Source organism: Sciurus vulgaris (assembly GCF_902686455.1).
Source record: "Sciurus vulgaris genome assembly, chromosome: 8".
NCBI classification, from domain to species: domain Eukaryota; kingdom Metazoa; phylum Chordata; class Mammalia; order Rodentia; family Sciuridae; genus Sciurus; species Sciurus vulgaris.
In genome coordinates this window covers 121,543,266-121,569,764 of record NC_136468.1, presented here as the reverse complement: position 1 = coordinate 121,569,764, position 26,499 = coordinate 121,543,266, and the positions used below count along the sequence as shown (strand labels likewise).

Sequence of the window (26,499 nt, the reverse complement as noted above, 5' to 3'; positions counted from 1 at the left end):
AGTCCCAACCTTAGTGACTCCTGGGAACATATATTCCACACTTGACCCCAGGCTCCAAAGTATCTGAAAAGCCCTGATCCCCCTTATCCTGTGCTAACCCTGACAGCTCACAGGGAAGCAAAGCAAGGTCACTCAGAGGAAACACAGGACTGAAGTATAGAACTGCATAGTTCAAGCAGCTGTGGATCTACCTGGTACAATCCCCTCACTTCACAGATAGGGAACCAGAGACTCTTCTGAGTTGACTAATTAAATCCACTCAGCATGACAGCAGCAGAATGGCGGTAATTGCCAGTTCTGGTCTTTTCCAGTGTGAACCTCTTTGCTTCCTTCCAACCTGGTATCCCTGGGAAAATCTGACCCATGGTGGTGGTGGGGAGAGGTGGACTACAGGCTTATGTTGAGAATAACGTGGAAGCCATCACCAGTCAGGCATGATGGCACACACCTCTAATTCCAGCTACTCAGGAGGCTAAGGCAGGAGGATCACAAGTTTAAGGCCAGCCTCAGCAACTTCAGGAGATGGTCTCAATATAAAAAATTAAAAAGGATTGGGGCAGATAGCTCAGTGGTGGGGCATCCCTGGGTTCAATCCCTAATACTGTTAAAAAAAAAAAAAATTAGGAAGAAAAAGAAAGCTATCACCAAGCTCAGGGAGACAACATTCACTTGGCCAGGTATCCATTCACCCTGCCCAGGGCATGGGAGAGCTGACTATACCCCCGCACCTGCAGCCTACACCAGCTCCTATAGCCTCCTGACCTGTCACTCTCTCTTCTCAGATGATTTATGATAAAACCTTCCTCTAATCATACATGAAGTCATGGTCAGAAAGCTGAGTCACTGACCCTGCTCCATGAGGACTCTGGACTGCTAGTGACAACTCTGAACCTGGCATCACATCTGGGTAGAAACGGAATGTAGACAGGAGCCTGGCCACATCATTACTCCTGTCCCCGAGACCCTCCCTTTCCTGGAGTGTTGGGGTGCAGTCACCACCTAGGTGGGGTCGGGGCCCCATTGTCACTCACCCTCCACTCTGCTTCTTGAGCTTGGTGCAGAGGAGCAGGTCGGTGAACAGGAAGACGTGGCGTAGCTTGCGGGCCCCCTCCACCAGCTCCACCATGAAGCTGTCCTTCAGCAGCTGCCGGTGCTGCAGGCATGGTGGGGAGGGCTCGAGTTAGGGCCAGATGGGTAGGGTTGGTGGGGTGTGCTAGGCTCTCCAGGCCAAGCAGGACAGGTCACCTTTCTGGAGACATTCTCACCCTGATGAAATTTCACTCCCTCCAAATTCAATACTCAGACCCACTTTTCAGAATGTTCTGTCCATAACATCAGCCTGCTAACAGATGGGGCTTATACACACCGATTTTTGTTCAGGAAACATTTCTGAGTCCCTCCTAGGAGCTTGACCTGAAGAAGAGGATGAATGGATAGGCAACATTGATGGCCACTGGCCATGAGGTCAGAGAGGGGCACAATCAAGTAAATGGCCTGCTGTGAGAACAAGTGATGGGCCAGCCAGTACCTCTCTGGAGTGGCACGTGGATATTCAGCATGGGATATACACAGTCAAGGAACTGTGTATATCCCCAAGGAACTGTGTGAAGCAGGATATATACAGTCAAGGAACTGTCATAGAAACTGGGTATGAAGCAGAAACAGGCTGACACTTGGGTATAGATGGGGTGGCATGTCACTGGGAAGATGATGGGGTCCAGGAACTGAGTAGGGGCAGTGCTAGAAGTCATGGCAAGGGTAGCAAGAAGCTGGTGGACCCCATATCTGGAACTCCAATTTAGTTCTCCTGACTAAACAAGATAAGCAAGGTACAAAGTAGCGGTCACTCCTCTTTTAAATTACTTGCTTGCTTATTTATTTAGGCACTAGGATTTGAACCCAGGGCGATCTACTATAGAGTTACTTTCCCAGCCCTTTTTATTTTTTGAGACAGGGTCTTGTTAAATTTCTGAGGCTGGTCTCTAATTTGTGATCTTCCTGCTTCAGCCTTCTGAGTAGCTGGGATTATGGGCGTGTGCTACCAAGCCTGGCTTAGGAGTCACGCCTCTGACATTTGCCTGGATACCTGGCCAGGGAGCTGAGTCAGCATGGACCACAGGTGGGTAGCACAGAGTGGAACAAACAGGAGAATGGGAGACCTGACTTCCCAATAGGACCTAAGTCTCTCTGTACCTCAGTACTTCATCTGAAAGTCAAGGGACAGTCTTTCTCACATAGCTCAAGGGGTTGCTAAATAGGCACATGGAGATAAGCCATTAATTCATCCAACAAACAGTGCTGGGCATCTCATATGGGTTGGGTGCTGTGCCAAGGACCTGGAGATAGAATGAAAGACACTGTGAGCTTTCTCCATACACACAATGTGTGCTGTGCAAGCCACTGTCTGAGTGATCTGATTATATCCCACAACACACTGTGGGTAGGTCCTTACGCTCATTTCACAGATAAGAAAACTCAGCCTTAAGTCCACCCTCTGTCCTAGGTAGCACAGTGAGCAAGCAACGACACTCAGTGGTTCCTGCCCATAAGCCCAGAAGAGCACCTGGCCTCAGGGAAGGGTTCCAGAGAGGTGATGGCTCCATACTGTGATGGTCCTGAATAGAATGAAGGTCAAACATGTATAACTAAGTGTGTGAAAACTCAGTGTCTCCCTAGCAAGAGACATGTTCATCCCTAACTAGAGAAGAAGGAAGACCCTACAACCTTACCATGGTGGAGCCAGACTGAACCAGGGGATCCAATGCCACCTGCAGCCTCCACCTTCCTGGACTCCCATGCTCTGCAGGAGCCAACGGCAGCAGAACCCCCAAAGTAGATGCAACCTAGGCCAGGCCCCCTGATACTCTAGGCATGGAGGTTACAAATCACCATCATAGGCAGCTCAGCTCATGACAGCCAGCTGGCCAGTGGCACAGGATAAACAATGTTTTTATGCAGGCTGTTAGTGCCATAAGTAGAAGGGCAGGAAGGCTGCCAGCCTGGCAAGACCATGACTCATCATCACTCACCCACTATCCACATGCCGAGGGCAGACAGCCTGCTGGGTGACAGCACCCATGAAAAGCAAGAAACAGTGTACACTTGGGAGGAATGTACATGTAACACTGGAGATCAAATCTGGGAGACCCTGGGAACACTGATGGTTGGGTCTGCAGTGGAGAGAAAGTCTGCAGGGGGTCCTTGGACAATGAAGTCCTCAGGGAATGACTACACAGATGCCCTCTCAGCAGGGACACAGAAGAGGGTCCTTCGGCTCAGACAGACCAAGGGACAGTCTAGGTACAGCAGCAACATGGGGTTAAACAGTTCTTTCTCCATAAAAAGGGGTTGAGTTTCTTTTGGCTACCAGCAGAGGGCACCCTAAGTTCAGCTCAGGGGCAGGTCAGAAGTCCCCAGCACCAACTTATCCCAAAGGCATGGAAGCCTAAGAGGCTCTAAGGGGCAGATTCAACCTGGTTCTGGGTTGTAATTTTAATATCGAGACAGTCGTCCAAAGCCTCCCACTGCCCACTTAACAGCAACCCTTATCTTTCCAAGAGAAGACCCAAGCCACAGGACCCTCAATATTTCTCAACCAGTACCTGGTCCCAGCATTGCACTACACCTTGCCTACAAGGGCTGTTCCAGGAGTGTGAGTTGAGGCATATTGCAGCCTGGGTGCTAGACAGGTGGTAACCACAGCTCTTTTACCAGGAGCTTCCCCTGAATGTCAGAGATGTTCTCCTTAAGCTGGATCTGGCTTCTGAAACCTAGCCCACCCAGGGACTGGCAACTTCAAAAGAAAGGTCCAGTTTCCTAGCCCTGAACAAAACAGGTGGGTCCCAACCACAACCCTGGCCAATCCAGGAAGAAAGTCTAGACCCTGGCTGAAAGCTGGTATCAAAGGAAGGAATGAGAGGAACAGTGGGTGAGGAGGGGAGGAGTGGAAAGAGAGAGAGCCAGTCCTATAAGATGACAACTTCTCAGATCTCTTTGCCCTGACCCTCAATCTAGTACTCCTAAGCCCTGGGTAGATACCTCCACCCTGGCTCAAAAAGCTAGCCAGGCCTAGGCCTGGGGTCAGCCCTGCACAGAGCCCTGATGAAAGTGCCACACTAGGGTAGGGAAGAGCAGAAGCAGTTTGATGGGAAAACAGCAACAGACCTGCATCAGTATAGACATGTTTCAGAGAAGGGGAGAGACAGGCTCAGCACATAATCCAGGGAGGAGAGAGAGAGCTGGTGACAAGGAAAGACTGAGAAGAGGCAGTGAAGGAAGACCCAACAGTGACTCAGCAAATGGGCCTGCAAGGCCCTGCCCCTTTGACCAGGTATCAAGAAGTTCTCAGACTATCACCTGTGCCATCTCCTCCTTGCCCTACCCAGGACTGAAGCTCCTGTGGGGACACTGGTCATCCAGCTCTCAGTGGGTCAGCCCACCCAGCATCAGCACTGAGTTGGGAGATTCATGCAGATTTGGTCTCTCCCTGCCCAGGAGTTGTCCCTCTCAGAAGTGCTTACCAATTTGGCGCTGGGCCTGGGAGAGCAGAAACTCAGCCTTAGAAAAGTACTGACTTCCAGACCTCCCTACCCTGGATAGGTCCTACAGAGGATGCAGGTGAGGGCAGGCTGGGCCAACCTTCATGGCTAACCTCTACTCCCTGGACCTCAGAAAGCAGTGTGGCCAATTCTGGTCCAGGCATCCTATGCCCTGAGTGACATATCAAAGGGGATGCCCCAGAAGGGGCAGGATCTGCTAGGAGGGCTGAGGTGCGGTCTGGGAAGTATTATGCAAATTTATAGCAATAGCAAAGGTGGCAGCAGCTAAGATTTGCTGAGCATTTTCTAGGTGCCAGGCTCTGTATGGAGACAGCATTACCCAAAACATTTCATCTTATTCTATGGAACCTTTCCACGTGGCAGATTCTAGTTCTACCACTGCACAGAAAAATGTGAGTTAAAAGAGTGAGTAATGTACCCGTGCTATTGAGAAGAATTAGAACCTGGGTCCAGACAAGCCAAGAATCTAAGCTGTTTGCAAATGTTTATAAAGGGTAAAGAAAAGGTCTAAATCTGGACATAGAATGAGCCTTGACTTTGCAGCTTTACAGTCAGACCCTGGTTTCAACCCCAAGTCTCATAAGCTCTACCACTGAGCTACATCCCCAGCTCCAGGACTCCTGCACTGATTGTAATGATTAATTTGAATCGTCAACTTGATTGGATTTCGAGATGCTGAGTGTGTCAATGAAGGTGTCTAGGAATGACTGGCATGTGGGATAACAAACTGAAGTGGAGACCCCTCTCTGAGTGTGGGTGCCACCATCCAAAAGAATGGTGGCTTGGATGGAATAAAAGCTGGAAGAACAAGGAAGCAGCAGCAGATGCAAGCTCAATTCTTATTGAACAGGTTCAGACTCTTCACTTCTTCACTATTCCCAAGTGGACTCTGCTAGTGATTCTCCAGGGAGTTTCCAGAAGCTTCAGTCTCAGAGTAGGGTAGCACCGTTGATCCCTCTTGTTCTGAGGCTTCAGCCTCTTGGACTGTGCAGATACTGGTTCCTCCAGCTCTCCAGCCTGTAGATGGCCACTGTGGACTATCCAGCTTCTGGATAAGTCAATCTAATAAATCCCCTTTTTATAATCATACTTCCTGGTGATTCTGTTCCTCTAGAACCCTGACTAACACACTGATTATGATTACTGTACAGACTATGCTCACCACTCCCCTGAAGGTGAGCAAGCAGATGCTCAGGTAGGCACTGTTTGGCTACTGTCCTCTCCATAGCACTCCTTACAAACTTTGCCAACAAGGTCAGGCCTTTCCAACTCCTTTTTTTTTTTTGGTGGTGATGGGGATTGAACCCAGGGCCTCATGCATGCTATACAGGTATTCTACCTACCACTGAGCTACAACCCCAGCCCTCAAACCTTTTTAATCATCAACTGAAAGGCCTCCATTCTCCCCTAGTTCCTCAGCCTCAGCCTGCACCAGCAGTGTTCCCCAGGCCTTCCTATAGAACTTGTTCAGACTAGCTGCCTGAATTCTTCTTCCATGAGGGGCCTCTTGGATTCCAGGCAGAGAACCAGGATTGGAGGCCCGATCATCCCACATACTTCCAAGCCTGAACAGCACACAATGTGAAGCTCATAGCAGACAGACAAGCAACTGCGTGGGGGAAATTACCCAGCAGTAATACTCTTTTTAGGTCTGGTTATCTAACTGTGAAGTTAATTCAGCTAAACAAATGAGCACCTACCCACCAATCCACAGGTCCCAGACCTGGAAGGAAAATGTGCCTGCAGGACCCTTTTATCCAGAGGCTGAGAAGGGCATCCTCCTGCTGCTCAAAGCTCTCAGGTGTCCAGGGCCAGTGCTGGCTATTGTGCAGAGTCAGAAAGCCACCTGTAATGTTGTCACTTCCAAAAAGGGCACAGCCCTGGAGCCGGGGGACTTGGATAAAAAGGATGAGATGATAAGAACCACAATGGGTATCAAGGGTTGGGCTGCTGGCCCTGTGCAGGCTTTCACTTGGGTCCCCTCTATCATGCCCTAACTCAGCCAGGCTGAGCAGGTGGTGACAGGTTATCTCCCAAGAGATCCCGCAGTGACTGTGGGAACACTTCCAAATGCCCAGGTTGATGGAGGCATCTTCCTTCTCTCTACTAAACTACCAGGGAAGCTAGAAAATGGAACCTCTGCCCTACTTTGACATGCTTCCAGCAAAAGCAGGAGATGGGGCACGGGACAGAACCTAAGACTTGGGTAGGACATCAAGCTGAAAGGGGCATATTTTTCTGATTCTACCTACCTCCAGATAGTGAAGGGAAAACTCGGGGGTAAGCCATCAGTTCATAAAGGGGGAAAAGAACCAAAGTGTAACATACCTGGGGTACACACAGGTCTCACAATCTGGCTTGCTTACTATTATGTGATCACAGGAAAGTCATTCAATCTCTCTAAGCCACAGTTCATCTGTAAAAGGCAGAAGGCCTCTGACCTGAGTGTGTCTTCATGAGAATTCACAGGCATAGCTCTTTTCTCCTTTTGGGAAGTTGCTATTCAATGTCATACACCAAACTAAGAAATTGGAACAAGGGAAAAAATAGGTATTTCCAAAGCTTAGTCCTGCTGCAAATTCTAGGTAGCCTGCAGCTCCTCCCCTTTAGGGGGCTAGGGGAAGGGGTCCTGTGGATTCTTCCCTACCTGGTGACATGGAAGGTGCCCATGTGGCAAAGTCATTACCCCTCATTTCCATGTGGTTCCTCACAGATCATGAAACACTTTTAGCCTGACACATCCCAGTACAGGGGCAACAGGCCCCGAGTCACTGTCTTCAGAAAGAATGAATGTTTGGGGAAGAAAAAAGGGTGTCCCCCTTTCCCAATTGTATGGGTAAGCGGTTGGTGAGGACCAAACCGGGGTTTGGAGGATTACCCAACTGGCATCATTTCTGCTGCATCAAGGAGTACACACATGTTGGGCAATCTGGAAGTATACTGGGGAGGATGCTCAGATTCTGAGTGCAGGACTGATTAACAATGTCTTCTCCTGGCAAGGCTGAGGATCAAGGATACAAGAGTGGGCCTCTTTTTCACATTCTAACTTAGTCACCATCAAGTCCCATCCCTCAACAGGCATTGATGGACAGTTTTGAATGAAGTGGGGGTGTGAGTCAGAATCACAACCTTTCAGAGCTCACTAATCCTCCTCTCCCTCTGGCAGTTGAAGTACCCAAGTGACCCTTTCTCAATAAGCAAATGTCCTTCCAGGGCTAGGTGCTGGAAAAGACAAGGATTAAGGTCCCTGCCCTTATGAAGTGTCCAGCCCATAAATACTTCCTGCTTGGTCATTGAGACCCTGGCAGGGGGTCAGCCCAGAAGAAGGATCATGAGGACAGATGCAGAAACAAAGGCCTGGCTGCCAACTCCCAGGCAACGCCTTTTACCTTAATTCCCTGAGGCAGTTGATTTCAAAGATCCAAATACTTCTCTCCAGGTATCCTAAACAGCAGTCAGAGGCAGTTGAGTTGGCACTATATCAAGGGCCAAGCTCATGCATTTACTTACCAGGTCAGAGCTCTCATAGAGGAATAGTTGGCAGAATAGAAAGAGAAGTTGTTCCAGGAAGTAAGGGCAAGCTGGGCAGGAACCCAACCAGCATACGGAATCTTAGCAGACAAAAATCCAATATCTAGTTAGATCTGGTGGACTGCCAATAGGAAGGTCATAGGCTATTCTCTCTTTTAGTGGCCCTTGGCCAGGAGAAAGAACCAGGAGCAGGGCCCATTGTTGTATCAGGAGACAAGATCAGAACCCTATGTCCCCTGGGTTCTAGCCACTGGATAACCAGGTAGGGAGCCCCTACCCTACTCAACATCTGCCTTTGGGAGATGCTGAAGATTCATTTCTGCCTTCAACGGGCTCAGTGCTGACTGACAAGGGCCAGGAGTGTTGCCACATGCTGCTCTTTCCATAAGTCAGGCTCCTTTGAGGGCCCAGAGGCCCAGGAAAATGAGGCTGTGTGCCCATCCTGCTCAAAAGACAAGAAACAGATTCAGAAGGGAGGAGTAGCAACCTCCAGGCCACCTAATGGGTTAGACTTCATGATACTGAGACTGGACCTAATTGTGCCTCATTCCAGGATCTAGACTAGCCTGGAGAACAGAGCAGAGAGAATAGTTCCCTCCTCCTCCCTGGTCAGGTCCACCAGGAGAAACCTGACGGAACTCTTTACTCACGGTCAAGCCTGATTAGACTCTGCACACATGGAAGATTTTTAGATCAGCAATATAGGGTATCACTTCCCAGAGAGGAATATGGAGAATTAGACCAAGAACATCCTGGCGCACTCTAGCCAGATGGGAGGAGGGAAAGAAACCCTGTGGGCTAGGCAAGTCAGTTTTGGTGGTATCTGAGCATTGAGCATTTGGCACATGAACCAGAAAGAAAGAGGAGCCTGAGCCTGACACAGGTTCCTCTCCCTGCACAAGACCCCAGAGGCCACAGGTCAGCTCTCCTTACTTTGATGTCACTTCTGATAAAGGACACTCAACTCAGGTTGGATGCCAGCTCCCTGGCCTGCATATCTAAGCTGTCCTCACTAGCTGCTGTCCATGCTGGGGGCAACTGTCCAACACGTTGGACCCTTCCCACGAAAGATCAGAGGTGCCAAGGGCACAAGCCAATATCTGCTTATTGATGACATGTGAAGAGAGAATGCCTATAACTGGCTGCTAGAGATGGGGGGAGCTTCCAGTAAAGACATCAAGTTTACCTATCCTCACTCAAATATAAACCATGAACTCCTCCCTTTCTTTTTTTTTTTTTTTTCTATGCTGGGGATTGAATCCAGGGGTGATTGATCACTGAGCCCTTTTTATGTTTTCATTGTGAGACAGGGTCTCACTCACTTGCTTAGGGCCTTGCTAAGTTGCTGAGGCTAGCCTCAAACTTACCATCCTCTTGCCTTAGCCTCTCGAGCAGCTGGGATTACAGGTGTGTGCCACCACACCTGGCTACCCTCCTTTTTCCCCCTCATTTAAATCCTGAAATCTGGTGTTAACAGTGTTTTTTAACCCAGGAAGTAGATACATTCCAGGCAGACAGAACGTCATCCTCCTTTTTCCTGGTCTCACAGGAGGAAAACTAAGCTGGCAAGAGTATGAGGGAGGAAAATGGGGTGCTCTGAACTTGACAGAAAAACAAAGAGGCAGCTGAGAGAGAGATGGTGACTGATGCTGTCTGGTGGATGTGGAGCATGTGGGGATACCCCTACAACTTCATCTTAAAGCCTCACATGCAGAACTAGGTTGTACCCTAGGTTGCTGGGGTCACAGATCACCAAGGGCAACATGTCTCCTGTGTTGGGCTAAGCCATTTGCTGAAGATGAACTCTGGGTCTGAGATGAGGGTTCCCTGTATGCCCCCAGGCCACACTCACCTCTCCCTTCTTCACTGTCATGGACTGTCGACGGGGTGTAATCTCCTCATTGATGCTGGACAGGAAGTTCTGTGAGATGCGGAGGGCGTCCTGTAGCAGGGAATGGTCGGGGTGGCTGGAAGGAGTGTGCTTCAGCAAATCCTGCCCCAGGTGGAAAGACTTGAGTCAGACAAAGCAGAACTGGCATGGACCCACACTAGGTATTAACTCAGAGCTTCTGGCTCCTCAGGTGTCACTGCTATGGCTCTCAAAGGGCCTGGGCTTTGCAGTTAGTGCTTATTGAACAACATCCCAGAAGGTCCTAAATGGCACTCCAACAAACTCATGCCAAAAGGAATTTCCACTATAAGGTTCTGGGGTAGGGTTTCTGGACTTTGGTGTTGTTGACATTTTGGACCAATTAATTTTTTGTTATGGCATGTGGTAGGGGGCTGTCCTGTACCCCACAGGATATTTACTGCCACCCCTGGCCTCTATATACTAGATGCCAATAGCATTCCTCTGTAGTTAACAACAAAATATGTCTCTGGACATTGCCCCATGTTCCTTCAAGAGCAGTTTTGGTCTAGAACTACTGGCCTATTCAAGGGCAGGAAAAAGTCCAAGACCCTTCTGGCTCCTCCTCCTTTGGATGAGAATCTAGGCTTTTTCAGATAGGAATACTAACACTTTCTCTGCTAGGAATGCAAGTCATTCCTGCTCAAGGTCAGCAGCTCCCTGGTTCAGATGAACATAATCCCCCTAGGTTCCAAATCCCATTTTCAAAGAGAATCTGGAGAGATTAAATAGGCACAGAGGAAGGCACCTGGGTTGGCAATGAAAGGCTACCTCACCTGCCCCTATCGCTCAGGGGCAGATTCAGCTTCTCCCTACCATAATACTTGGCTAGGTGCATACTTGCTCCTGGACCAATCACAGCAAATGGGCAGACTGCGGTGTCTTAGTCTGACAGGCTATCTGCCAGAGCCTCTGAGCTGCATAACATTTGCCCCCATTCCAAAACTTTTTTTTTTTTTGAGATGGAGTCTTGTTGTGTTGCCCAGGTTGGCCTTGAACTCTTAGACTCAAGTCACCATTCTGCCTCATCTTCCTCCAAGTAGCTTGGATTACAGGCGTACAAGACTGTGCCTGGCTCTCTATTCAAAAACTCTTAATTAGAGCATGGTAAGAAATGATGAAACATTTGGTCAATAGAATATACAGAATATTACACAGCTTAAAAAAAAGAATGAGGTATGGCTGGGGTTGTAGCTCAGTGGTAGAGTGCTTGCCTGGCATGTGTGAGTTACTATGTTCAATCCTCAGCACTGCATAAAAATAAATAAAAGTAGTGTGTCCATATACAACTAAAAATATTTTTTAAAAAAGAAAAAAAGAATGAGGCATTGCTGTTTGGGCTAAAGTGGAACAATCCCTATGATGTGGTATTAAATGGAAAAAAAACGAAGTGTGAATGAAACACATACAATGTAACACCTTCTACATAATTAAGAGAGAGATTCATGTCTGTTAGCTCATGCATACAGCCTTTCTGTTGGTGGGCTCCTCTGTGGGGAGGGAGCAGGAAAGGAAATGAGCATGTCACACCCTTCTATGAATTGGCTGCAAATTTTTTTAAAAAGTAAACCTTGTAAATCATATTAATAGGATCTCCCAGGCAGTAGTACTTGGGTTGTTTTATTTTCTGGTTCTGTTTCTCAGTATTGATAAGATCCCTTAGGTGACCCTCCCACTGAGGTGGGATCTTCCTCCGCTCCTTCCCCACAGCCTCCAGAATGCATGGGTCCTCTGGTCCCCAGTCCTGTTTAACTTGGAGTCTCAGTTCATGCACTTCACTGCCTTCTCTATCTTCAAGCCCCTGCCCATGTGGGACAGGATGCTCTCTCTCCCTGCTTCTGTTCTCCCAGCACCCTATCCTGTGAGACCCTGGAGAACAGAGCCCCTTCATCTCAACATCCTCATTAAAGGTTTGTGGGAGAGGAAAGGGATGGGGAACAAGGGTGGGCAAAGGGCAAGTGTCAGTCCCAGGACAGAAACAAAGGGCCCAAGGTAAGAAGACACACCTAGCTGGGCATGAGGACAGGAAAAATGCCTGGACCAACTCAGCTGCACTGCCCTAAGATATGACTCACATGAAGGACCAGCGTGCTTCTTGTCACCCGGTCCACAGGCTTGTAGAGCAGGGCTGTGAAGAGACAGGCAGGGTGAGATGACCGCATCTGGCGAAAGCAGGATACTAACCACTAAGAGCTGCAAGTGGGAGGGCAAATGGTACAGCCCCAACTTCTACAGGCCCCACCTGACCCTGCACAAATGATGAGGGCAAATTCAGAGCACCTGTCTGCCACACTCAGGTTTTAAGTCAAGGACATCAAATGCAGAGTTCAGAGCTGCTAAGTCAGGTCTGAGCCCTCAGCTAACCTAGTGACAACAGCCAAAAAGGCTCAATGTTGATACTCCTGTCACCTGGGGTTGGTGAGGGCCCCAATCCTGGATGGAGATTTGTTATCCATCCTAGAGGGTACCCTGGAAGTGGACCAGCATGCAGATCTCAATGTCAAGCCTAGATGCTTTGCAGGTCAGGTTCTGAGAAAGGCAGGAGCCAACTTGATGCTGACACAGCTGTCAGACACAGTCTGACAGGTGCTCTGAGATGGGAACCTGCTGAGGACATCCAGCCTCCAGCGGCATAGGAGCCCCAGCCAGCCTTGGCCACCTGAGCTTTTCTCAGATAACAGTGAGTACAGCCCACCATAAGCACAGATGCTTAGGTGTTTTCTGACACGTCAGGTACATTTCCTCACATGACTCCCATGATCAGTGTTGGGCACACATTGCTATATCCACTTTATAGATAGGAAAACTGTAGCTCACAGCAGGGTTGAAGGGTAAGCAAGCTCTGGAGATTGATGCTACAACCACTGTTCCCTGTGAGTGAGCAAACTATTCACACTATCCTAACAATCAAAGGCAAGAAGTGACTTTCCATGCCTGAGTCCACTTTTTTGGGGGGGGTGGGGGAGTGGTACCGGGGATTGAACTCAGGGGCACTCAACCACTGAACCACATCCCCAGCTCTTTTTTGTATTTCATTAGAGACAGGTCTTACTGAGTTGCTTAGCGTCTTGCCATTGCTGAGGCCAGCTTGAGATCCTCCTGCCTCAGTCTCCTGAGCTGCTGGGATTATAGGCATGTGTCAATATGCCTGGCTCTTTTTGCTGTTGTTCTACACAGTTATACATTATAGTAGGATGTACTTTGACACATCATACATAAATGGAGTATAACTTATTCTTCTGATTGTACATGATGTAGAATTACACCAGTCATGTAATCATATATGCACATAGGGTCATAATGTCCAATTCATTCTTTGATTTGATTCCACTTTTTATTCAGAGTGCAGAGGTTAAACACACAGCCCTGGGAACCCAATCACTCTGGATTCAAATCCTGCCCAGCTACCTAGAAACTATGTTCCACTTGGGCTATTTTATGTTCTACACCCATTTTGTCATATTAAAATCTATCATATTTTAAATGTGTGTCCCAAATTTTTGTGTTGGAAACTTCATCCCCCAAATTATACATGTTAATGGTATTTGAGAGGTGGGATCTTTGGGATATGATTGGGTCAGGAGGGTTCTGCCCTTGCGAATGAGTTCATCCATTCAAGAATTAATGGGTTGTTGAGGGATGCTTCTGGTATCAAAGTGAGTGCTCTCTGGCATGTTTATTCTATTTCTCCATGGGATATCCCATGCTGTCTTGGGACTCTACAGAGTCCCCACCAGCAAGAAGGCCTCAATGGATTTGGCTGCCTGATCTTGAACTTCTCAGCTTTCAGAACTGTGAACCTTTTAATATACCTTTATTCTTTATAAATTACTCAAATCCGCAGTAGTCAGTTATAGCAACAGGAAATAAACTAATATCATTTGATTTTTTGTGTGTGCACTGGGGATTGAACCCAGGGATGCTTTATCACTGAGCCACATCCCCATTCCTTTTTATATTTTATTTTGATACAGGGTCTCACTAAGTTGCTCAGAGTCTCGCTAAGTTACTGAAGCTGGCTTTCAACCTGTGATCCTCCTGCCTCAGCTTACCGAGTTGCTGAGATTACAGACGTGCACTAATATCTAATTTTACATCTCTATGCCCAGCTAATATCTCATTTGAAAGGGGAAAATAAAGTTCTTCTTATAGGGCCAGTGGGCATGACATGATGACATTTTCAAAAAGTTTTTTTTTTTTTTCAGTGCTGGGGATTGAACTCAGGGCCTTGTGCTTGCAAGGCAAGCACTCTACCAACTGAGCTATCTCCCCAGCCTGACGTTTTCAAATTTTTTGAGATGGGATCTTACTATGTTGTTCAGGCTGGCCTTGGACTTGCAATCCTTCTGCCTCAGCCATGCCACAACTGGATGATGACATTTTAAATGCCTAGTAGTGCCTTCCCATTGCCACACTCACGAGTTTCTCTTTCCTCATCCTCACTCTCACAATCTGATGTCCAAAACAGGAAAGACACCAGGGAGTGACCCAGTGAGGCACCATTTCTGCTTTTCCAGCAACATCCCCTCTGCTGGCAGCAACCACCCCCATGAAGACACAAAGAGGCTCTGCATGAAGGACTCACTTTCCAAAGAATTCTTGGTGGCTGGGTCCTTGGCATCCCTGTTGCTTCTGGCTCTCAGGTTCTGCAGAGAGAAAAGTATGTGATTACAAGAGATGGCTAAAGCAGCCTGGAAGTGGCACAAAACTCTACGGTCAGGAATCTCTGGCAGAAAGTTTGGCCTTCTTTTCCCACAAAGAACCCCACATATAGCAAACTCAGGGGGACATTCTGAGCAGCTGAATGAAAACCCATATTGCGACCCATGGGCAAGCTAAGCATGAATGCCCCAGATGCTTAGGACAGGATTTCTCAACCTAAGCACTGTGGACGTTTGGGGCTAGACATTCCCTGTTCTGTGCAGCAGCCCTGTGCACTCTAGGAGGCTGGGCAGCATCCTTGGCCTCTACCTGCAAGTGTAGTTAACATCTCTGCACTCCTTTTATAAAAACCAAAAATGTCTCTAGTCATTGCCAAGGATTCCTTGGGGACAAAATCACCCCTTGGTGAGAATCTGACACAGAGAAGCCTGCAAACTTCTTTCTTGGAGCAATTCAACAGCATGCAGGGACTGGTCTTTCAGAAGAGCACTCTGCTTTGGCATCATCCAGGGTGGGCCTGCCACTAACCATACTTATACCAGGTGCTTCACCCACCCTCCTGAGTGGAAATGTATAAATATACTTGCTAAAATATGCAAATGTACTTGCTCTAAAATAAGGTGGTAAGATTCCTGCAGAGAGAGCAGAGCTTGTTACTTTACAGGCCATGTTTCAACACAGCTGTATTAAAAGGATCACTGATTTGATCTAACATACTAAGAGAAATGAGGATAAAGGATCCCCTTGCCCCTGAAATCATCTTCGGGAAGCAGCTATGAGAAATCCTAGTACTAGGCTTCTAAACAAATGTGTAACCACCAGAGAGATGGGAAGGGGCTTTGGGATAGCTCTCCCAACCTCTTGTGCTGCAAGAATCCCCCCAGGCCTCTAAGATGGTGACTCCCAGCTCACCAGAGCCCAAACCCATCATGCACTTTGATGCCTTTCCTAAGAGTTTAACATCCCTTGCAGGGACTGTTCCTCCCCATGTCTGACTCAGCAGTTCCAAAGGATGTGAGGGGGTGTGAAAGCTCAACAAGAGACTGCACAAACCAGGTGCTGAGCTCACATGAGCCTGGGAGGCACCCCACGCTCCACATGCCCCTGGAAGGGGTAAGGCACAGCTCTGGGATGTCCTGCTACAAGAAGCCTTAAGAGTTGGTTTAACCACATTTTTGTCACTTACTTGACTCCAGAAACTCTTTTCTGTAACTCCCCTTATTTACTGCCTGGGAGCTGGTGCCCCATAGAACCTACCATGTGCAACTACAGTGTAACTAGATGTTAACACATGCCTTGGACTGGTCCCAGGAGGAGGTGAAGAACTATTACCCCTCCCCACCCTGTATTTTGAGTGTGAATCTCAGATCTCTCACCCAAGTACTGACCTCCCAAGACACAGTACCTATGCCACCACATAGCCTGCTGATTCCTCTTTCTTGAGCTTGATTTTGCTCTCTGAAGGCAGTTCCAATTTCTTTGGACCATTTTTGAAATACAGATAACCAGTATAGATGCTCCTTCAATGGTTTAAGAACCACAAAGATTCAAAGAGGGCCAGATTCTAGCTGGCACTAAGCCACCATCCCACTCCTTGCATCCCAGCCTTGGCTCAGATTCTCACCCAAGACCTCAGTGGAACCATATGACCTCCCTTGGTCATGTTCCACCATGGCTTCTTCCCTCCTCTGTAAAAACCTGTACAGGTAGATGTGAACTTGGATGCTGAACTGTAGCCTGCTCTTCAAGGATTAAGTCTTCTTTTTTATGGGGGGTGAATCAGGGATTGAATTTAGGGGCACTCAACCACTGAACCACATCCCCAGCCCTTTTTTTTTTTGTATTGTTTATTTACAGACAGGGTCTCACTCAGTTGCTTAGTGCCTCACTGTTGCTAAGGCTGGCTTTGAACTTGTGATCCTCCTGCCTCAGCCTCCCAAGCTGCTGGAATTACAGGCAGGCACACCACGGCTGGGTCTTTTTCTTTTTCTTTTTTCTTCTAAATAGTAGTTATACGTGATAGCAGAATGCATTTTGACACATCATACACAAATGACAATAAAACTTCTCATTTTTTTGATTGTACATGATGTAGAATTACAATGGTCAAGTAATCATATATGCACATAGGGTCATAATGTCTGTGTCTGATTCATTCGCTGATTTGTAAAAATGTATTAAAATTTGGTACCAATATTCCAGCTGATAAGAGTGCAGGGATTGAATGCTTCAGGGGATATAGACCTGGTGGGAGGGAAGCACGGAGGCCTTGATTTATGCATATCTTGTTTGTTACAGCACTGGGCAGGGACTGGGGCATCCCATGGGCTTAGAAGGAACAGGGTAGCACAAGTTATTGCTGTTGAAGACAATCAGAACCAGGGCCCATGATAAATGATAAAAAGGCACAAAGTCTCTGGTCTCAGAGACCAGAATCATTGTTTGGTGTGTGTGGGGAGGCAAGTCAGAGCTCTGGGGAGAAGTCATCTAAAGGAAAGAGTGAGGGCTAGTGATAGAGCTCAGTGGTAGAGTATTTACCTGGCATGTGCAAGGCCCTGAATTCAATTCCTAGTACCTCCAAACAAATTAATAAAAAACAAAAATAAGCAAAGGTGAGAGAGACAATAGGCTTCCACAGAGGAAACTAGCTCAAGGTTGCCACTGACTCTGCAAAGACAGAATGGCAAAGGGCAAGAAGAAACCCTGTATGAAAAAATGAAGATACAGGGATGCTGTTGGATTTTGGACTTGACTTGGTTACCAGCCTCTTGGATGGCCTATTCATTTTCTCTGTATCTGAGGGACTCTTTTGAGGTCCCAGGAGCTAACAACATTCCACAGTTTGAAGTTTCAGACTTACTGGAGCTAAATGCAAAGAGAGAGGCAGCAATTCCCCCACACATTGGGTGGTAAGGTTCTAACCAGGAGCTTTCCTTCCCATGTGGGTCTACAGACACAGCAATGCAAGCCCTCACTCCCTTGTGCTAGCTCCTCAGTGTTCCCAGCTTTTAAGCCTGCTGGTAGGCTAGAAAAAGAGCAGAGGAGGAAATTCCCAGCTAGTCTCCAATAACAAGGTACAGAGTCAAGACGCCTATGATAAGACACAGGGTCAAAATTATAGAAACGATTCACTGCAGACAGATGGTGCAAGAGAGCATCCGGGTAACATGGTTACTATGGTTTGATTATGCCCTCCAAAAGTTCATGTATTGTAAATTTAATTAGTTCATGTTATATGAAGGTGGGGGATGCTGGAACATGATTATGATTAGACTAATGTCATAAGGAAAGAGCCCCCATGAAGGCATTAGTGGCTTTTTAAGGAGAGAGACTTAAGCTAGCAGGATTGCTCTATACCACCATGTTATAATACAGCAAGAAGGCCTTCACTAGATGCAATCCCAAGATCTTGGCCTTCCCAACCTCTAGAACTGTGAGCTAAATATATTACCTGACCTCTGGAATCAGGGCCTGGCCCTTGAGCAGGTGGGGTGCTCTCGAGGCTGCCCCTTCTATCTGGTTACAATAGTATCCTGGGCATGAAGCTGATGGAGCAAACCCAGCAACATCTGTATTCAGAACTGTGGTTCATGACCAGACTTCAGTTGGGTGCATTTTTTTCTCCCAGGTCAGGTTCTACCACAACCAGCCCACAACTCATCATCAGGGCACAGGTGGGAGTTAGTGGTGCTCCTGTCTGCACAATGTCATGGTAATCATTACCTCAGAGATTTCTGCAAACTGAGCGTTGGCCTGACAGCACTTCTCTGCTGTTTCCATGGCAACCCCATAGTTGTCCACAAAGGCCCGATACACACCCAGCTGGCTGGCCTGCAGGGAGGAAGGAAGAGAGTATGGGACAGGTGAAGGACAAGTTTGGGACATATGCCATTCCCCTCCCCACCACTGGTCTTTCTGAAGACTGGGCTCCTCTGCAGTTCTGGAAAAATTCCAGGTACAGCAGACAGTGCACAGGCTACAGAAACCTCAGCTCTTCCATGTCATTTCTTCCCACCTGCTTCCCCTCCCCACACTCTGAGCACACTTTCCTCTCCTAAAATGACATGTTGAAAAGTGACTCACATCCCTGGGCAGGTAATGGCTTCCTTCCAGAGCTGCTAATTCCTCCCACCCCACTCACTTCAACAGTATTGTGAGTAGCAGCTTAAGTTTGAAGGAGTGAGTGTACGTGGACAAGCATTTCTCAGCAGGTGAGACCGAGTGGCTGGCACCTTTTCATTCTGGCTGCAGGACATGGAGGTTGGTGGACCCTGGTGGCAACAGTGTTCTGTTCATGTCCAATTCCCTCAGACAGATGAGGAACACTCACCCACATGCCTGTGGAGAAGAGCTTCAAGTGCTCAGACTCAAGCCCATCCCAGACCTAGCTGGGTACATAGGTGTCATATTGCACCCGCAGCAGATGGGAGACCTGCTAGCTACAAGGTTAGAGGCATTTCATCTGTCCTAACCAAATGCAACGAGAGAAGGTCTCCTCACTGAGCTCCCTCAACTGAGCCATGACTTCCATAGGTGGGTGCATGTGTGTGTGTAGCCCCCACTGTCATCTCTAGGTCCCATGACATCTTTAGAGACAGCAAGAAGGAAACCAGTCCTCACATGGGATAAGCAACCCAGGCCTGGGTAAGACAAGACTCAGGAGACCCACAGGCTGGGCCAGAGACTCCCATCAGTTGATCAGGAGTTGGAAGCCTGAGTATTTGCTGTTCCTGGCACTTGTTCTATATCAAACTTAAATTTCATTTCCACATGCATTTGCATTTATATTAAATTTTATGTTTCTAAATATGATGATCCCAGATGCTGGGTAAACCAGGTGCCCCTGGGTAAAACAGGCCTGATCTTCTGGCTCTGCTCCCTATAGTGTTAGCACAGAGAGTCATAGAATGAGGAAAGAGGAGTGGCCAGAGGATATCCTGCTCAGCTCCTGCCATGCTGAACACCCTGGAGAAATTGCTGCATACTTGAATTCCAGGTTCTTCCTCCAGTACAATGTAAGACCCAGAGGGTCTTCTTTCCCTCCTCCCTCCTTTGCTACTAAGTACCTCCACTGAAACTAAAGACCAGCTTGAGCCCCTGTCCCCACAGTTATGAATAATCAAACACAGGGATACCCTCTGTAGTTGGTGTTCTAACAGGACAGTATATGATAAATAAGTGAGCACACCCATGCAACAGCAGATGGTCAAGGTGGGGCAGGAATGGAGAACAGTGGCACTGCTTCAGAGAATGTGGGCAGGATCAGAATGCCCTCTTGGAAGAAAAGATTGCAGAGTGGAGTTTAAAGTATCTCAGAAGGAGAAACCTTTCAAATCTTCTTCCCTTCCCTTCCACCCAAGGAGTTCACCTCTTCTAGGTGTGAAAAGTCTCAAGCAATTTATTTCTACATGTTTAGCCAATCAAAAAACCAAACTGCACTGATAATGGCACAATGCCTCCAGATAGGGTGCATCTGAGAAGGCCAGAGCCCGATTGCTGTGATATTGTTCTTTACCAAAAACTCAGAGCCTGAATCTATTCCTGAGGAAACATCTGAAAAACTGGTCTGTACCCTTCAATAAATGTCAAAAGGCAAACTGAGGACTGGGGTGTGGTTCAGTGGCAGTGTGCTTGCCTAGGTGTGTGAGGCACTGGGTTCAATCCTCAGCACCACATAAAGATAAATAAATAAAAGCCAAGGTCCACTGATAACTAAAACAATAAAAAATAAAAAGCTAAGCCAGGTGCAGTGGTATATGCTTATAATCTCAGCTACTAGGGATGCTGAGTTAGGATGATTGTAAGTTTGAGGTCAACTTGGGCAATTTAAAAAGACCCTGTCTCAAAATTAAAAGTAAAGGGCCTGGTGGCAGTGGTGCATACCTGTAATTCCAGTGATATGGAGGACTAAGGCAGGAGGATGTTAAATTAGAGGACAGCCTCAGCTTATCAAAACCCTGTCATAAAAATAAAAAGGTCTGGGGATGGAGCTCAGTGGTAAAGTATCCCAGAGCTCAATTTCTGTACCATAAAAAAATAAAAGGGCAAAAGTCATGGAAGATGAGCCAAATCCAAGGAAGTATACATGATAATCAAGTATATCATGTGACCCTGCATTGGATCTTGAATAAGAGCAAAAACAGCTACACAGAACTTGACTGTCAACTTGGGGGAAATCTGCATAGGGACAGCGTACTGAATAATGTCACAACAATGTAAAATCTCCTGAATGTGACAAATTGTACTGTGGGTTATGGAAGAGAATGTCCTTGTTCTGAGCAAAAACACAATGAAGTATTTAGGGGTAAAAGGGCAGCAGAAGCCTGCAACTTATTCTCAAACTATAAAAAAAAAAAAAGTGTGTGTGCATGCAGCATGCATAAAAGACACAAGGCTAAAGTCGTGAAATGTTACGATCAGTGCATGTGGGTGAAGGTTACACTAGAGTTCTTTGTGCTATTCTTGCAACTCTTCTGTAAGTCTGAAATGATTAGAAAAACAAAATGAAATGAAGCTGATAAATTTTCAGTCCTGCACAGTAGACATGGGGAAGTAAAGGCCAGGTTTGGGTCAGGCTTTCTGTGCTATCAGATGTAGCTCATGAGTCCCAGGGCTCAGGAAGAGACACCAAAGCTGAAGCAGGGCACAGCAAACGACTCGGGTCCCAGGACTCTCCCAGCTGGGATGCCTAAACGAGTGATGCTGCATCAACCTTGCTGAGGTCTGAAAGGGCTGAGAGCAGGGCTGAGTCTGCCTGTTGTTACAGAGTCACCACTCAACCCAGGTCAAAGGCATGAATATTCAGAACACGGTGACTAAGGGATGATGTCCCACTACAGCCTTGGCCCCTCTCCCAATTTTCCTGCTGTAACATCTAAAGAAGGAAAGTGGCTCAAGGACACCAGGGATACCAGAGGAAGCTTTCCAAACTTAAGTTCCAGGGCTCACTAGATTATTACATTAAAAAAAAAAAAGTTTCTGAGTGATTTTGGAATGTTATTCTGAGGAAAACACTGGTTGTGGATTTTTTCCAACAACACAATTCTATTTTTCTGGAGGGCTTCTGAGTCCAATCCCCGAGGTTTAAAACTGCTGACGTGTCATGCTGAGAGAAATGGTGGGGAGGGATTTCAAACATGAAGGGTACTGGGCTGGGGCTGTAGCTCAGTGACAGAGCACTTGCCTAGCATGTGAAGGCACTGTGTTCAATCCTTAGCACCACATATAAATAAATAAAATAAATGCATTCTGTCTACCTTCAACTATAAAAATTAAAAAAATAAAAAGATGAAGGGTACCTACATCAAAACACAGCCTCTTGAACTCTGGCTATGGGGAAAGGAGCCTCAAGAGACAAGAATTTGAACTAAAAAGTAACTGATCTGTCCCTAAGGCCTTAGCTCCAGCCCACAGGCCAGGTGTCTGCAGCCCAAGGTGGTACAGGAGAGGCCTCCTAACAGGAAAGTAACACCTTGGAGCAGAACACTCCAGACCATATGTAAGCCAAGTTGAGACCAGAGTCTGCACTAGCTAGGTGTTTGAACAGCCCAGGAAGGCTGGGGACAGGGGCCCAGCTTTTCAGTTCTGTTTTTCAGGGTTCTATGCTCTTCACACAATAGAGAAGTCCAGCCTTTGGCCACCTCTGCCCCTGAAGGACTTGTGTCCTTCCAGAACGTTCCAGGGAACAAGTGTGTGAATAGGAGGCCCAGGCATCCCAGAATCAGTGTAAGGTGTCTGTAGAGACAGATTAGGCCACAGACTCTGACTAGCATCCACCTTCTAGTAGGCTCTCAGATGGGGGCTTCCTGTGCTGGGGGGTAGCCTCTTTGCTGAGCAGTTATTACATGCAGAACTCCCTCCTATAACCTCCTCCTGGCCCCCCAATACAGACCCAGAAAGAGGTCATTTCACACATTATGGAATCTCACACACTGGAAGATAAATAGCAATCCTGCAGCCCTTGTCAGAAAGTTGGCTCCTTCATCCCAGGGCCCCTTCACAGTTTCTTCCTTTTAAATAAGGTCTATTTATTTGTGTCTTGGTTAGGTGTGCGCCTGAACCCAGTAACTATCCTGGATGAGGCCTGGCCAATATCAGGAATGGGTGGCCTCACGGCATGAGGCTGCACCATGGTCCACACTCCTTTGCCAGGGATCCCATTATAAACCAACTCCCTCTTGCATTTCTCCAGCCTGTCCACTAGGATGTGTCCTGATTCCTGTGAGGTACAAGGATATCACTGCAAAAGGAACCTGCAGATTAAACATGCCTCCAAGCTCCGAGAACAGCTGCCTGCAGGAGCTTAGCACTACACAGATGTCCTGGGTTGATTATTTTTCTCTGCCTCCTTCAGTACCCAAGGGCAATTTTTCCACTACCTTGATTTTTATTGTCCAAGACTCCCTTCCCCAAGCCATCTTCTCTTTTTATTCCCCAAATAATTTAAGGGATTTTAATTAACATAATTGCAAAGATGAAATAAAATACAGTTATCCCTGGGTAATCACAGCAAACTGGTTCCAGGACTCCCCAAGGATACCCAAATCCCTGGATATCCTACTATATAAAGTAGCATAAATGCATGTAATGTATTCATATCCTCCTGTACCTCTTATTTAATTTTTTAAAATATATATTTTTTAGTTGTAAATGGATCTTTTGTTAATTTTATTTATTTATATGTGGTGCTGAGTATCAAACCCAGGGCCTCATACATGCCAGGCAAGCGCTATACCAATGAGCCACAATTCCAGCCCCTCTTATTTAATTTTGATGCTAAGGATTGAACCTAGAGCTTTGCACATGTTAAACATGCACTCTGTCACTGAGTTACACCTCCAGTCCCTCTCCTTAAACACACACAAACACACACACACACACACACACACACAGATGTGGGTTTCACTATGGTTGCCCAGGCTGGTCTCAAACTCCTAGGCTCAAGGCTTCTACCTCCCAAATAACTGGGACTACAGGTGCATGTCACCAACTTTATTTTTTATTTTCTTCTACCTTGCAGTGCTGGGAATCAAACCCAGGGTCTCCTGCATACTAGGCAAGCAGGTTACCACTGAGCTACACCTTTAGCCCCCCAAATTGAATACTTTAAATCATCTAATCCAATGGAAATACTGTGTAAATAGTTGTTACACTAAGTAAGTTTAGGGAATAATGACAAGAGGGAAAGTCTGCACATGTTTAGTACAGATGTAATTTTTTTTCCCTGAATATTTTTAATCCTCAGTTTGTTGAATCTGTGGATGCAGAACACACAGATACAGAGGGCTGATTGTATAAAAAAGTCCCCCTCTTCCCACCTGCTGTTCCCACTGTTGCCTTTCCAGGCAATGCCCAGTCTCCATTCATCCTCTGCCCAGTGTACAAACCCTGTTTTCCTGGGCAATAAAACCATTTCCGTCCTAGGATGGGACTGGACGTCACAGAGGCAAGTGGATCACTCTGGAGACTGAAACTTGAAGCAAAACTGAGCAGGTTAAAATTTTTTTAAAAATGGAAGGATGCCCCACTCACTGGCCTCCATACAAGCTTATCTTGGCCTCTCCCTACCTAAAACCTGAACTTTGGCATCCAGGGCATTGAGATGCATTTCAGACTCACACCTAGTATCTCCCTTGGTATCTCCTTGCAGAACATGCCCATGGGTCACTGGACAGGCCTGGTCCCACTTGGCCATCCCCATAGCCACAAGCACCCAGCATGCTCTAAGTCACTCACCAGTTTCTGGAAGAGGTCGCCCACACGCTGCTGGTGGCTCCACTGCTGCACTCGGGGGAAGAGCCCATCATAGAACTCCTTGTGGATCTCATAAAGCTCAGGCACTTTGAAGAAGATGGTCTCAATCTGCTGGCTGGTCAGCACAGGTTGAGAGGTGGTGGCAGCGGCTTTCAAAGGCTTCATGGGCTGGAAGAGGGCACAGTGAGAGGGCATGACATTAGTTAGGTCCATGGTACAACCACAAAACATTGTGGTTATGTGATACATGCTTCAATTTAATTATAAGTCTTCTCTCTCTCTCTCTCTCTCTCTCTCTCACAGCAGGGATCAAACCCAGGACCCTGGGCATGTTAGGTAAGCATTCTACCACTTAGTTACATTCCCAGTCCACGCTTTTAATTTTAAATCCCAGAAAAAATAAAAACTTGGCAACCAAATCTTTCCTTGGAGGAGGTCAGTATTCTATATAGAATGTTCTGACCCTCCCATAAGTGTGCTCCCAGGGTCTCACAGTTGACCTGTGCAAATAGGTCTCCCTGAGTCCCTACCGTCACTGGTCAGCCCCTCCCTCTCCCAAACTCACCAGCAGTAGTGCCTCCAGGTGGCTCAGGTAAGTCTCCTCACTAGCCAGGATTCCAGACAGGACCCATTTTCTCATCTCCAGACCCTTTTCCAAGTCCAGTTCACTCTGTAGGAGATGAACAGATATTAGCCCCAGGGTGAAGTGGGGTTGCTTGCAGCAGCTCTCAGGGATAAGGACAGCTGGTCAACCTCTGGATGAGTCCCTGGAGAAGGCTCCATGTAGAAGGAAAAGGGAAGCACAGGAGCCTTGACACATATTCAGTCATTTACTCACTGAAAAATCAGAAGGGTCATTAAGCAAAGTTGAGGGCTACCATTCTTAACACGTTATGGGAAATTTGGCGCTGAGTAGACTGTAAGGCCTCCTTCCCTTTGTGCTTTGCATCTGAGACCGAGGAGTAGTTATCTTAACCCAGTCAAGAAAGGAAAAGAAGGCTGTGACCCAAGGTGGATATAGTACATAAGTAGCCTATAGTACATAAGCCCCAGAAGAGACCAAGCAGAGAGGGCAATCAAAGTCCACTACATGGGCAACTTTCATACAAGCCCACCACTACCCATTCCTCATCAGATATCTGTCTCAACTGGATTCTCTGACTGCCACTGTCACCTGACCCTTGGACCCACTAGGCCCAACCTTGGCATTCTCACACTCTCCCCTCCTGGTCAAAGGGACTGGACCTGGGAGCTGTGCCACCTGCTCAGGGGGAGCCCCATCTGCCCGCTCCCTGACCCTGTTTTCTAGACTCTGACTTTGCCTATAGGGACCACCTTGCAGGCAGACTATAGTAAAGTCAGTCTCCCTTCTTGTCACTGTCTCTGCTAAAAGTCCAATGAAGCTCTGCTGCTTCTGCCCCCCAGAGACAGAGCTGACACATCACTGGATATCAATGCAGAGGGCCATATCCCGAAGAAACAAATTGCCAATCCTAGTTATGATGGTGATAAGGGCTGAATTATTGCCTCCCCCATGTTGAATTGCTAAGTCCCAATACCACAGAATGTGACTGTATTTAAAGAGGAAATAAGGGCTGGGGAGATAGCTCAGTTGGTAGAGTGCTTGCCTTGCAAGCACAAGGCCCTGGGTTCAATCCCCAGCACGGAAAAAAAAAAAGAGGAAATGAAGTTAAGCCAGGAGCTGTGGTGCATGCCTGTAATTCCAGTGACTCAGGAGGCTGGGGCAGGAAGATCAGAAGTTCAAGACCAGCCTCAGCAACTCAGCGAGGCCTTAAGCAATTGCATGAGACCATGTCTCAAAGTAAAAAATAAAAAGGGCTGGGAATATAGCTCAGTGGTAAAGCATCCTTGGATTCAATCTCTAGTACAAAAAAATAGAGGGGATGAAGTTAAAATGAAGTCAATAGAGTAGGACCTAAGCCAGTATGACTGACATTTTCATTAGAACAGACTAGGACACAGACATATGCACAGAGAAGACATATGAAGAGCCAGGGAGAAGCCCCATTAATCCATCACAAGTTAAGGAGAGAGGCCTCAGAAGAAACAAACCTACACATCGTG

The 26,499-nt window shown here is 47.2% G+C and overlaps 1 protein-coding gene across 1 annotated transcript in view; it reads right to left on the bottom strand.

Moving 5' to 3' along the window:
• The window catches only part of BCR (BCR activator of RhoGEF and GTPase), a 138,310-nt gene that overhangs the window by 31,004 nt on the left and 80,807 nt on the right, over window positions 1-26,499 (bottom strand). Inside the window, exons 3-9 of the mRNA XM_079149699.1 lie at window positions 24,980-25,084; window positions 24,397-24,582; window positions 18,385-18,492; window positions 14,585-14,645; window positions 12,075-12,127; window positions 9,943-10,083; window positions 1,032-1,153 (exon numbers count right to left, since the gene is read on the bottom strand). Of these exons, the coding sequence (XP_079005825.1) occupies window positions 1,032-1,153; window positions 9,943-10,083; window positions 12,075-12,127; window positions 14,585-14,645; window positions 18,385-18,492; window positions 24,397-24,582; window positions 24,980-25,084 (776 nt within the window). The remainder of the gene's footprint in view (window positions 1-1,031; window positions 1,154-9,942; window positions 10,084-12,074; window positions 12,128-14,584; window positions 14,646-18,384; window positions 18,493-24,396; window positions 24,583-24,979; window positions 25,085-26,499) is intronic.